At 39.4% G+C, this 14,383-nt stretch overlaps 1 protein-coding gene across 1 annotated transcript in view; it reads left to right on the top strand.

The window, feature by feature from the left end:
- The window catches only part of LOC136874606 (probable inactive protein kinase DDB_G0270444), a 117,607-nt gene that overhangs the window by 70,677 nt on the left and 32,547 nt on the right, over positions 1 to 14,383 (top strand). The window contains exon 6 of the mRNA XM_068227877.1: positions 1,854 to 1,934. Within this exon, the coding sequence (XP_068083978.1) occupies positions 1,854 to 1,934 (81 nt within the window). The remainder of the gene's footprint in view (positions 1 to 1,853; positions 1,935 to 14,383) is intronic.

Genomic DNA, 14,383 nt, shown 5'->3' with positions numbered 1-14,383 from the left:
GGATGATGATCCGCGTAGTGGACGGCCAAAAAGTGTTACGACCCCAGAATTTATCGCAAAAGTGCATAAAATGGTCATGGAGGATCATCGACTGAAAGTGCGGGAGATTGCTGAAGCTGTAGGGATGTCTTCTGAATGGGTATATTATATTTTAACCGAAGAATTGGGTATGAAAAAATTATCCGCAAGATGGGTGCTGCGGCTCTTGACATTGGACATTAAACGCACCAGATTGGAAATGTCCGAACAAAGTCTGGCCCGTTTTCAGTGCAACCAACAAGATTTTTTGCACCGGTTTGTGACTACAAATGAAACTTGGGTCCACTACTATACCCTAGAGACAAAACAGCAGTCAAAGCAGTGGAAACGTGCTGATTCACCACCACCACCACCACCAAAGAAAGCAAAGGCAGTGCGTTCAGCCGGAAAGGTCATGGCCTCGGTTTTCTGGGATGCAAAAGGCATTCTGCTGATAGATTATCTTCCTACTGGCCAAACAATTATGGGGCAATACTATGTAAACCTCCTAGATCAACTACAGGAAAAGATACGCAAAACAAGGCCTGGTTTGGCAAGGAAATAGGTCATCTTTCATTAGGGCAACGCTCCGCCGCACACAAGTGTTATTGCAATGGCAAAACTTCATGAACAGGGGTACGAATTGTTGCCATATCCACCTTATTCACCTGATTTGGCACCATCAGACTTTCATCTATTCCCCAAGCTGAAAATTTTCGTCGGTGGATGGAGATTTTCTACAACGGAAGAACTGACAGCCAAATTGGAGAGGTATTTTGCAGGCCTGGAGGAATCTAATTTTCGAGATGGGATCAAGTCATTGGAACATCGCTGGACCAAATGCATTAGTCTACAGGGAAACTATGTTGAAAAATAAAAGCAGTTCCACCGAGGTAAGGTACTTAATTCTAGTACATTCCGAGAACTTTTCAAACCACATACGCATCTCAAATCACCGTATTAGTGATTATGGCTACACACTTCCCCTCTATAGTAAATATTAGTTTCTTTTTTTAATCCTTCAAACAGTGCATACAACACATTTTCCCCATGAGAAATTTGCATTACATTGTTATTACATTTTAAAATATTTTGCAGCATTGAAATTTGTTGATGGAAATGCATCAAAGCTAAAAACAGCAGCTTGTATTTTGTGTCTGACTCATCCTGGGCTCACTATTAACACCATTCCCTGTACAGCCTGTTTCTGTAAGTAGGGATGTGAATTAGTCACTCATATGGTTGGTTTATATGCACATTTCAATTGACGCGAGAGGCTGGTATGTAGCAGCACTGTCTGGCAAGAAGAGGAAAGCAATGGAAAACTACCTCACTCCTCATTTCTTTTGAATGCTTCCTCAGCTACGCCTCGCTCTCTATGGCAGTTGATGGTGGATCTGTTGAGGATCCTCCCTGCCTTCGGCTGAGGACCTTGCATACAACAGGAGGTATGGAAAAGTTGTACTTCCTACTGAGCTGTACTTGCCGGTACTGCATGTGGAAAATAACTAATAAATTTTGAAGTTTTGAGTGTTCAGGTTTGTTTTGTTTAGGTTGGGCAGAATAATTATCTGTACCGTGACATTTCCCTGATTTTTAGGATTATTTTATTATATAATTACTCAACAGTTAGAAATGTCCAAAATATCCCCTCCTGAAGGACTCTATGCTGAGACATGTTCTTAAGAATCCTCCCGTGTAGAAATGTTCTGAAAAATAATATTGAAGTCTTGAAACTGACTCGTTTACTATGAAATGTTGATTGTCGTGCTCATTTGTTTGTTAAACTCTCAGATATATCTAAAGAACTTTCCTAATATAGTACCTTTCCACAGGATGGTGATGAACATGAATCAGGGAAGACACCTTTCAAAGAAGAAATTAAATCCGAGTTGTCTGAACCAGAGCGAACACAGGTGAGCTACTTTCGGGTAATCTAATAATTTGATTAACTCTTTTCTTATAATGGAAATTATGAGGAGATTCTAAACAGACATCAGTGAGCTGCTCCTCATTTCATACTTACTAAATAATTGTTTTTTGTTCCTCTACCTATTCAGTACATTAAAGTCATAAAAAATGTTTAAGATTTTATCCTTATTATATTAGATGAAATGGGACATGTTTTGCCTCTCTTTGTAGGCATCATTAGCTATTGTATCTCCTCAAGATTAAATCAGGCACCTGATTTGAAATTAACTTATAAATTATAAATTATAGATCTATGCACTTAAAGTTGGATAAGCAGTCATTATAGAAGACTTGAAATGTAAGGCAAGCTAATGACTGAATTTGAAAACCTATACACATTCTTGGATCAACAATTTAATAGAAATCAAAACTTAAGTGACATAATAGATTTTTAAAAAATCCTTCTTTATGAACAAATTCAATTCTGCTTCAAAAATTGAATTTTCAAGATAGTAATTTTTAAAAAAATCTTTAATGCAAAGTCTGTAAATATTTCCACCAAGTCGACAGACACATTTCTCCCCTCTTCCTTTCTCATTTCTGTCAACTCTCCTCCATACAGAACTAACAAGCTTATAGCTCGTCCTTCCCAAGTTCACCCCCCTCCACTAAGACCTCATGGTTACAACATGAGAAGGAGGAATTTGGCGACTGCCAGTAGTCCTACAACTCTCAACATGAACAGATAAAATCTCAGCTGTCTAAGGGGTAAGAGTCAATACTTTTTGATTAACTCCACTAATCAGTTCCACCCTTTCAAATAATCATTCTTAATAAATAAAATTTCCTTACTTACAGACTTTCAACACACACTTGGCATTCCCCCACTCACAACATCTTTAAAAAGTTTGATTGTTCCCTTTTGACCAACTCGCCTGTATCAGCACGCTCCAACATCAACAAGCTACACTAATTGCCCCTTTATGTCTCTATCAACACTCTACAATGATGGAAGATGGCCCGTTTGAGTTCATGACAACTTTAACTACAGTAGAAGTCCGATATAGCGAGTACGGCATATAACAAGAACCCCATTATAACGATAACTTTTGTCCGTCCCTTCAAAATTCCTATATTAAACTGTGTTTTATCCTTCGGCTACAGGGAGAACCCTATCACTGATGCATCCGTTATTGCGAGCGATTATTCGCGGTCCATTTTTCTGTTGCTGATATTTATGCACCCAGTCATTATACTGCATGCGATCGATCATCTTCGTATCATTTTCTCGCTACGCCCACCAGCGAGCTCTCTCGTCGACATTCGACGGCTGCTCTTCCGCGAGGAAAATGAAAGAGGAGAACATGTTTTCGTAATAAATGCATAAATAATATGTCCGATAACCGTTGTTAACTCATTAAAGATAAACACTGAATAAACAATCACTTACTTTTAATGCTAAATACCTCAATTAAGTAAGAATTAGATAGGCCTACACCTCAAGATATGGCGGAGTGCGTCAATGATTACGAGGTTAGTTTATATTTTCTTGCGTCGGTTAAATTGCGGAAAGGCTATTATCATGTAAATTTATAGCGAGAAGGTTATAATTTCTCTACTTCTGCTTGAAGTATGTTTTCATCATACATGTAGTACAGATAAGTTAGGATATGTGATACTATTTGAATAACGAAACTGAAATGTTTGCCACAAAATGCGATCGATCATCTTCGGTATGGTAGCCTATAGTTTTCGCGCTACGTGCATTTGCGAGGTCTCTCGTCAACATTCGAAGGTGATATTGGAGTCTGTTGGTAATACCTGTCGACTTCTGTTCTCAAAAGAAAATTTGAAATAAAAGAGGATAATACGTTTTCGTAATGCGTAAATAACGTGGCCGATAGCATTTGTTAACTCGTTAAAAATAAAGGCTGAAGTAAACGATCTCTTAATTTTAATGGTATACCCTATACTGAAATTAAGTAAGAAAGTGATACACCTAAGGATATGGCAGGGTACATCACTGATTTCACAGGATAGCTTATATTTTCTCACGTCTAGTTAAATTTAAGAAAGCTATTCCCGTGTCAATTTTTAGCAAGGAGGTTATTATTTCTCTACATGCATTTCAAATAGGTTTTCATGATGCATATATAATTAGGTTAGGTGATGCTGTTTGATAAAGAAAACTGAAATGTTTTCCACAGAAGCCTTTGGAGTGATACCGTATTTCTCTGAATCCATGACTACGTTTTTTTCTCACAATCTCATGTGAAAAATCAAGGGCCGTTTTTCATTCGTGGCCTGATAGTAATGAACACCACTGGCAACTACTGCAGTAACCATGCTGTTTCTTTCCACCCCTCCACGTGCGTGCACACAAAAACTCGTTGACAATAAACGACCACCTCCTTATCATAGGCCTACATCGCTAGCCGCGGCGACTGGTCGTACAGTGCGTATGTGTAACTTCACTGGATTTCAGGAATTACTGAAGAGAGAATGACATTCTATTATCCTCTACAAAAACGTTACTCAAATCTGCAGAATGGCATCAAAACATGCGAGCCTTCGAATTCTTAGAAAGGCCATGGCTACTCAGTAGCAGAGTTTAAACGCGTCTGCTGTCCCTGTCGCTTAGTAAAATTAAGTTTTATAGATGGCAGGAATATTTTCGTGATGGATCGTCGTATTGTAAAGATACGTGGAACAGGTATTGCCGGCAAATTTTCAACGGGTTCTCGTCGATGTTATGATGCCAATTTTAAGTTAATGGCTATTAAACACTCGGAAATGTACAGTAATTGTGCAGCAAGAAAATATGGCATAGTCCTAACTGAAGCCAATATTCGGCTTTACCGTGAAGACAAAGATAGCTAAAAAATGCATACTGCACAAAAAATGCATTCAATGGCCCACAACAAGGACGCTTTAAAGAAGTCGAAGGTGAAATTGTGAGGTATGTTCACAAAAATGCATGGGCGGAATTGTCATACCGCGGCGCAATAAATTCGTCCATTGACTTCAAAGTCTGCGATTAAGACCTATACATCACTAGCTGCTGAATTTGGCCGAATCTGGTGAGCAAGATGTGCGTGTAGCGGCAGCCAGTTATTTGATGCTGAGTGAAAGTAACAGTTTTATAATAAGCAAAAATATTTTCCTGATGGATCGTCGTATTGTGGAGACGCGTGGAATGTGTATAGTGATAAGTTTCTCCAAGCAATAGACAGCAAGCAGGTTCAGAATATAAAAGGAGAATAGGTGGCATACAGGGATGCTGTTGTAGAAACAGCAAGGTAATGCCTAGGAACAACTGTGTGTAAAGGTGGAAGGACAGTTCACAACAGCTTGTGTACACAACCATAGTGAACACTAGCAAATGTGTCCGTGTTTCGCTATGGCTTTCTACATCGTAAACAGATTTTTCCGTAAATTGCCTTACACGTGGTGATTAAGATTTTATTAAATTGTATGACACTTAGTGTAATCGAAGAAATGCCGCAGGGAGGTTTCCATACGTTCTTTCCTGTGTAAGGTGCGAGTTGTAGAGCTGTGATGATAATGGCAGGCCACCTTTCCTACTTCCACACAAATTCCAGTTGAGGAGCTATCATTAAAATGGGAGGTACCTTTACGAATGCCAGTCAGAATTGAGTTATGCTGTCATTATAATGACATGCCTTTTATTCTAATGCAAGTCAACTTACTGCCAGTCGATCTCGAGTTGATGAGTTTTGATTTTAATAACAGACCACTTTGCCTATTGCCAGCCACATTTTAAATGGGTATACTTGTTTATAATGGTGTTCACCCTTGCCTACTACCAGACAGAAGCAGTAGACAAAATTGCATACTCCATTGCCTACTGCTAGTCAAACTGAGAAGGGAATTCTTCATTAAAATGTTAGGCCCTCCTTACTAATACCAGTTAGACAGCAGTTGGAGGAGGACCACATTCCTACTGCCAGTAAAAGTAGACATGGGGAGAATTGATTACAGCAGGAGATGCCCTGCTGCTGACAGTCACTATCAATTTGTAAAGTATTAATAATAATGACACACACCCCCTTTCTAGATCACTACAAATCGACTTCAATGAATATAGATCGATATATAAAGGTATATGCACATTTACAAAGTAGCAGACATTCATTTACAGATGTATTGCTCCTAAAGGGTACATCATATTGACAAATGGTCTGCGTGACCAGACACCTTTTGTCTCTTTCTACAGGTTTTGTTCTAAAACATCTTCTCGTATCTCTCATATTTACGGGTTAAATGAGTGAGAAAGGTTGCATAGGGTGAAATTTGAGTACATTTTGAATATATTACATTAGTTTTTGCATACTTATGTGCAAGCCATTAATAATTAAATTCGTTTAGCATATCGCGATCAGCCTTCTCAGTGTATGCACCAAAGCTGATGACTCTGTCTTTACTACAAGTGTCTCAAATGATGAAATATACATGCAAAAATCACGAGATTTACAAACAGTCCAGAAATACAGCCAAATGTAATGTATAAGGGAGAGAGATACGACAAAAATTCATAGGTATGAAGGGTGATTTTTCCACTTAATCAATATTTTATTTTACAAGTTGTCTAGAATTATTTACATTAAAAGACTGTACCGATTACGACCTGTAAATAGGTCATCATCAGCTGTTGATAAACCTGCTTAATAGCGACTGTGCAGAATAAAACACTACTAAAATTAAACAAGAATGCCACTATTCTAATAAGATACATAATGTTATGATATTTGCAAATATATATAAAATACATACATAATGTTATGGTATTTACATGTGGTACATTCAGGGACCAAAGTTGTAGACCACTCCAAATTGGACTAAGGATGTGCCATCCATTTTGTGATATGACTTACAGTTTAAACAACAACTACCTCAAAGGGAATGTCCACACAGTCTTTAAAATTTCCTCCATATTCCGATATTTTTTGGGGGTAAAAAGTGAAAAATTAGAACATCTTGGAATTATTCCATTTGTTACTGGCTAAAAGCTATATTTCACAAAATTTCCTTTCTCTAGCTCGTCTGGCAGATTGAGCTGTCACCTTCATTTGAGGGAAGGGGGATAAAAATTAGGAAATTCCTGAAAATTGATTAAGGACATGAAACCTATAGGTTGTTGCTTTGGATAAATTATCCGAGAGTGTTCTTTGGCTGAGCACAAAATTTGAAGCCCCCAGCATGCTCCCTCAGGGAATTTTAGGGATTTTGATTTTTCTAGGGATCCTGGGGTAATCGGCTACTCTGGTACCAAGTTTTAAAATTCTGAGACACTTAAAGTGCCTCATTACTTCACGTCTCTTTTCAGTTTTATACCTTTGTATATAGATCACTCCAGACCAACTTGCATTTATATTTATAGATGACACATAGGCATGAACACGTTTAAAAGGCCAGACCTCCACTTCAAGATTTACTACTCATCAATGGTACATGATGTCAAAAAACGGTTTGCTCAATCACGTGCCCCTTTAATCCTTCTACATGTTTTGTTCTAGAACATTTTCTCTTATATCTCATATTCATTGGTTAGATTTTTTCGAAAATTGTATAGGAGGAAATTTGGGTACGTGTTTAATGCTTTACTTTATTATTGTTTCCACACTTACATATAAGCTAGAGTCATTAAATTTGATTCACATATGGCCTTCAATCATGTCAATATGTGCACCAAACTTGATGATTCTATCTTTCCTATAAGTTCGTCAAACAATGAAATACACATGTGGAAATCATCAAATTTGAGAACAATCCATAAATACAGCTGAATCTAAAGTATAAGGGAGAGAGATACAACAAAAGTTCATAGATCCAAAGTTGTAGATCACTCCAAATTGAACTGAGATTGTGCCATCCATTTTGTGATACGACCTACTGTTTAGCCAACAAATACCTCAAAAGGAATGTCTACACAGTCATTAAAACTGCCTCCATATTTCAATATTTTTCAGGGGCAAACCATGTGACCTTGCCGCGGTGGGGAGGCTTGCGTGTCCCAATGATGCAGATAGCCGAGCCGCAGATGCAACCATATCGGATGGGTATCTGTTGAGAGACCAGACTAACAAATGGTTCATCGAAAGGGGGATAGCAGCCTTTTGGTAGTTGCAAGGGTGGCAGTCTAGATGATTGACTGATACGGCCTTGTAATAATACTCAACATGGCTTAGCTGTGTTGATACTGCTACACGGCTGAATGCAATGGGAAACTACAGCCGTAACTACCTCCCGAGGACATGCCACATGCCACTCTCTCTGTATAAATGATGTACTCATGATGGCTTCCTCCCGGGAAAAATGTTCCGGAGCTAAACTAGTCCCCCATTCAGATCTCCGGGTGGGGACTACACGAGAGGGGGCGATCATCAGGAAGATGGATACTGACATTCTGCGAGTCGGAGCGCGGAATGTTAGAAGTTTGAATCATTGTGGTAGGTTAGAGAATCTGAAAAGGGAGATGGATATGCTAAAGTTAGATCTAGTTGGTATAAGTGAAATACGTTGGCAGGAAGAACAAGATTTTTTGTCAGGCGACTACCGAATTATCAACACAAAATCAAACAGGGGAAATGCAGGAGTTGGTTTAATAATGAATAAGAAAATAGGGCAGCGGGTAAGCTACTACGACCAGCATAGTGTAAGAATTATTGTCGTCAAGATAGACACCAAATCAATGCCCACCACAATAGTGCAGGTCTATATGCCTACAAGTTCAGCGGATGATGAAGAAATCGAAAGAACATAAGAGGAGATAGAAGATTTAATACAATATGTAAAAGGTGACGAGAATCTAATTGTGATGGGAGACTGGAATGCAGTGGTAGGCCAAGGAAGAGAAGGTAGTACGGTAGGAGAATTTGGATTGGGACAAAGGAACGAAAGAGGAAGTCAACTGGTTGAATTCTGCACTGATCATAATTTAGTCCTTGCCAATACTTGGTTCAAACACCACAAACGACGGCTTTATACGTGGACGAAACCTGGAGACACTGGAAGGTATCAAATAGACTTCATTATGATTAGGCAGAGATTCAGAAACCAGGTGTTGGATTGCAAAACTATCCCAGGAGCAGACGTTGACTCTGACCACAACTCGTTGGTCATGAAATCCCATCTGAAGTTGAAGAAATTGAAGAAAGGAAAGAATGCAAAGAGATGGGATCTAGACAAGTTGAAAGAAAAGAGTGTGAGGGATTGTTTCAAGGAACATGTTGCACAAGGACTAATGGATAAGGCTGAAGGAAACACTATAGAGGAAGAGTGGAGAGTCATGAAAAATGAAGTCAGTAGGGCTGCTGAAGAAATGTTAGGAAGGAGGAAAGATCAACTAAGAATCAGTGGATAACTCAGGAGATACTAGACCTGATTGATGAACGATGAAAATACAAGAATGCTAGAAATGAAGAGGGCAGAAAAGAATACAGGCGATTAAAGAATCAAGTGGATAGAAAGTGCAAAGTAGCTAAGGAAGAATGGCTGAAGGAGAAGTGCAAGGATGTCGAAGGCTGTATGGTCCTGGGAAAGGTAGACGCTCATACAGGAAAATCAAGGAAACCTTTAGAGAAAGGAAATCTAGGTGTATGAATATTAAGAGCTCAGATGGAAAGCCACTTCTAGGGAAAGAAGACAAAGCAGAAAGATGGCAGGAGCATATCCAACAATTGTATCAAGGTAAAGATGTAGATAATTTGGTTCTGGAACATGAAGAGGCTGTTGATGCTGATGAAATGGGAGACCCAATTTTGAGGTCAGAGCTTGACAGAGCTGTGAGTGACCTCAATAGGAACAAGGCACCTGGAATTGATGACATTCCCTCTGAATTACTGACTGCCTTAGGAGAAACCAGCATGGCAAGGTTATTTCATTTAGTGTGCAAGATGTATGAGACAGGAGAAGTCCCATCCGATTTTCGGAAGAATGTTATACCGATTCCCAAGAAAGCCGGTGCTGGCAGATGTGAAAACTACCGCACCATTAGTTTAGTATCTCATGCCTGCAAAATTTTAACACGCATTATTTACAGAAGAATGGAAAAAGAAGTTGAAGCTGAGTTGGGAGAAGATCAATTTGGCCTCAGAAGAAATGTAGGAACACGTGAAGCAATCCTGACTTCACGTCTGATCTTAGAGGATCGAATCCAGAAGGACAAGCCCACGTATATGGCATTCGTAGATCTAGAAAAGGCATTCCATAATGTTGTTTGGACCAAGCTATTTATGATTCTGAAGATGATAGGGATCAGATACCGAGAACGAAGAATTTTCTACAATCTGTACAAAAATCAGTCTGCCATGATAAGTATCGAGGGCTTTGAAAAAGAAGCAGCAATCCAGAAAGGAGTGAGGCAAGGCTGCAGTTTGTCCCCCCTCCTTTTCAATGTTTACATAGAACAGGCAATAAAGGAAATCAAAGAGAAATTTGGAAAGGGAATCACAGTTCAAGGAGAGGAAATCAAAACCTTGAGATTTGCCGATGATATTGTTATTTTATCTGAGACTGCAGAAGATCTCGAAGTTGCTGAATGGTATGGATGAAGTCTTAGGTAAGGAGTACAAGATGAAAATAAATAAGTTCAAAACAAAAGTAATGGAGTGCGGTCGAACGAAGGCAGGTGATGTAGGAAATATTAGAGTAGGAAATGCAGTCTTAAAGGAAGTAGATGTATATTGTTACTTGGGTAGTAAAATAACTAACGATGGCAGAAGTAAAGAGGACATAAAATGCAGACTAGCACAAGCAAGGAAGAGCTTTCTTAAGAAAAGAAATTTGCTCACTTCAAACATTGATACAGGAATTAGAAAGATGTTTTTGAAGACTTTCGTGTGGAGCGTGGCATTGTATGGAAATGAAACGTGGACGATAACTAGCTCAGAAAGAAAGAGAATAGAAGCTTTTGAAATGTGGTGTTACAGAAGAATGCTGAATGTGAGATGGATAGATCAAATCACAAATGAAGAGATACTGAATCGAATTGGTGAGAGGAGATCGATTTGGCTAAATTTGACAAGAAGAAGAGATAGAATGATAGGACACATCATAAGACACCCAGGACTTGTTCAGTTGGTTTTTGAAGGAAGTGTTGGTGGTAAGAACGGTAGGGGTAGACCAAGGTATGAATATGACAAGCTGATTAGAGCAGATGTAGGATGCAATCTATGGACTGATGACTCAAACAACAACAACAACATAAACTGAAAAAATTTTACATCTTGGAATTTTTCCATTGGATACAGGCTAAAAGATATAATTTTATGAAATTTCTATTTTATAGCTCGTGTGGCAAATTGAGCCACCATCTTGAATTGGAGAAAGGGGGATAAGAATGAGGAAATTCCTGAAAATTTTTTTAAGGACACAAAAACTATAGGTTGTCGCTTTGGATATATTATACGACTGTGTTCTTATGCTGAGCCCATAATTTGAAGCCCCCAGCATGCCCCCTTCAGGGAATTTAGGAATTTTCTATTTTTCTAGGGATCCTTGAATCATCATCTTCTCTGTTGCCATGTTTTAAATTTGAAATATCTGGAAGTGCCTCGATAATTCATGTCTATTTTCATTGTTATACATTTATACATAGATCACACCAAACAGACGTGCCGTTATACATATAGGTGACACATATGATCACGTTTAAAAGTGCAGGCCTCCACTTCGAGATACACTACCCCGGTACTGCATAGTAATAAGACATAATAAAATATTGATTAGGTGGACGGTTACCCCTCAACGGTACATGATATCAACAAACAGTTTGCACCATCACATGACCCTTTAATCATCCTACATGTTTGGTTCTAAAACATTTTCTTGTATCTCTCATATTTATTGGGTAGATTGAGTTCAAAAATTGAATAGGGTGAAATTTGGGTATGTTTTTAATGCTTTATTTTTGCATACTTATTTATAAGCTAGAATCATGAAATTTGGTTCGCATATTGCCTTCGATCGTGTCAATATGCACACCAAACTTGATGACTCTATCTTTCCTACATGTGTCTCAAATGACGAAATATACGTGCAAAAATCACCAGATTTACGAACAGTCCAGAAATACAGCCAAATTTAATGTATAAGGGTGAGAGATATGACAAAAATTCATAGGACCAAAGTTGTAAACCACTCTTAATTAACTGAGATTGTGCCATCTATTTTGTGATACAACTTAGTTTAAACAACAGCTACCTCAAAAGGAATGTCTGCACAGTCATTAAAATTGCCTCCATATTTCAATATTTTTCAGGGGTAAAAAGTGAAAAATTATAACATCTTGGAATTATTCCGTTGGTTACAGGCTAAAAGCTATAATTTCATCAAATTTAATTTTTCTAGCTCTTCTGCCAGACTGAGATGCCATCTTGATTTGGGAGGTCATAATAATTAGGAAATTCCTGAAAATTTTTTAAGGATACGAAACCTATAGGTTGTCACTTTGGATAAATTATACAACAGCGTTCTTATGCTGAGCCCAAAATTTGAAGCCTCCTTGGGGAATTTTAGGATTTTTTTTTCCTAGGGATCCTGGGGTCATCAGCTACTCCAGTACCAACTTTTAAATTTCTGAGTTATCTGGAAGTGCCTCATTAATTCACTTCTCTTTTCAGTTCTTTACCTTTATATATAGATCGCTCCAGACCTACTTGCTTTTATATATATAGATGATAGGCAAGAGCTTGTTTAAAAGGGCAGACCTCCACTTCGAGATTTACTACTCCTCAACGGTACATGATATCAAAAAATGGTTTGCACCATCAGATGCCCCTTTAATCATTCTACATATTTTGTTCTAAAACATTTTCCCGTATCTCTCATATTTATTGGTTAGTTTGATTTTGAAAAATCAAATTTGGTGAAATTGTGTACATTTTTGTTGTTTGACTTCATTTTTTGCACACTTATGTACACTAGTGTCCAGAAGTTGAGCATAATCGCTCCACAAGGCCATATCGTCTGATAGAAATGTCAAACAGATTGCTGAACAAATGGAAGCTTGCATCACACGCCATATGTCACACAACTTGTCCAAAAAAGCAATGTCAGAAAGGTTCTCATAGCTAAGGTACACCTTTGACAACAACTAACAAAACTTGGCATTGTCTTCCACAATAAAATACGCTTTTAATAGGGTGTATGGTTACCCCCAGAGGTCACACATGCTTCGCAGCGACGTGGCATGCTTTCTATCAGATGGTCCAAGAGCTCTTGTGGCAGTCAATCCCATTCCTCCGAATGGGCAATGTGAAGGTCTTGGAGGGTCCTTGGTGGAGGCTGACCAGAGGCAATTCAACTCCCCAATGCATCCCAGGCATGTTGTATAGGATTCAGATCTGCAGACCTTGCTGGCCAGTCCATGCGGTGAATGCCTCCCCCAGCCAGAAATTCATCCACCAGAGCAGCGCGGTGTGGTCTGGCATTATCGTCCATTAAGAGGAAGCCTGGACCAACCGCACCTCGGAAGAGTCAAACATGTGGTCTCAGTACATGATCCCTGTATCTCCGAGCATTAACAGTGTTCCTAGGACCACCCATGAAGATGTGCAGGTCCGAACGGCCATTCAACATGATGCTACCTACCACCATGACGTCACTACCACCATACTGGTCCCGTTCCACGATGTTCCTGTGGTTGTATCAGCTACCTGGTTCTCTCCAGATTAATGTGTGATGAGAGTCATTCTGCAAACTGAAGCAGGATTCATCTGTGAAAAGCACATGCCTCCATTCATTCATGGTCCAGTTTCGATGTTGATGGCTCCACAGTAAACGGGCTCGCCTCTGTGCTGGAATGAGCGGGATGCACACCGCTGGACATTGGGCCAACAGCCCTTCTGTTCTGAGCCTCCGCTACACAGTTTGGCGGGAAACGCAACTCCTGAGACGCCTCTAAGCTCCACCAACTATTTCATCATGCGTTTAAGGCCAGCTATTGAGCCTGCTGTGGAGTGGTTACCCTTGGTCGTCCTGGTACTGGCCTACACCTAACATCACCTGTGTCTTGAAATCATCTCCAAAGTCTGGACATAACACTTTGTGGCACATTCAAGGAAACGACGACATCGAGATGTGTCTGGCCTGCTTCAAGGCGGTCGAGTATTCTACCCTGCAAAACGGGGTCCAAATGGCGTCGTCGTGCTTTTATGTTATCATGTTCACCACGAGGCTACACTCCGCGCACTATAACAGGGCAAATACGACTGAGGTAATACGGGGCGCAGGCACTGGCTGTGTTTACCTTGCGATTACACCACTAGTCAACGCAGGGAGCACTCCCTTCCTATACAGAGCAAACACATAAGGTTGGTAGGTGCACATGTCATGCGATTTGTGGTCTATTTCCTTTTGCCCTGGTTACTCATAACTATGCTTAACTTTTGGACACTACTATGTAAGCTAGAATCATGAAATTTGGTTCACA

The sequence above is a fragment of the Anabrus simplex genome, chromosome 5 (assembly GCF_040414725.1).
Source record: "Anabrus simplex isolate iqAnaSimp1 chromosome 5, ASM4041472v1, whole genome shotgun sequence".
NCBI classification, from domain to species: Eukaryota; Metazoa; Arthropoda; class Insecta; order Orthoptera; family Tettigoniidae; genus Anabrus; species Anabrus simplex.
This window is presented reverse-complemented; position numbering and strand designations above follow the sequence as displayed.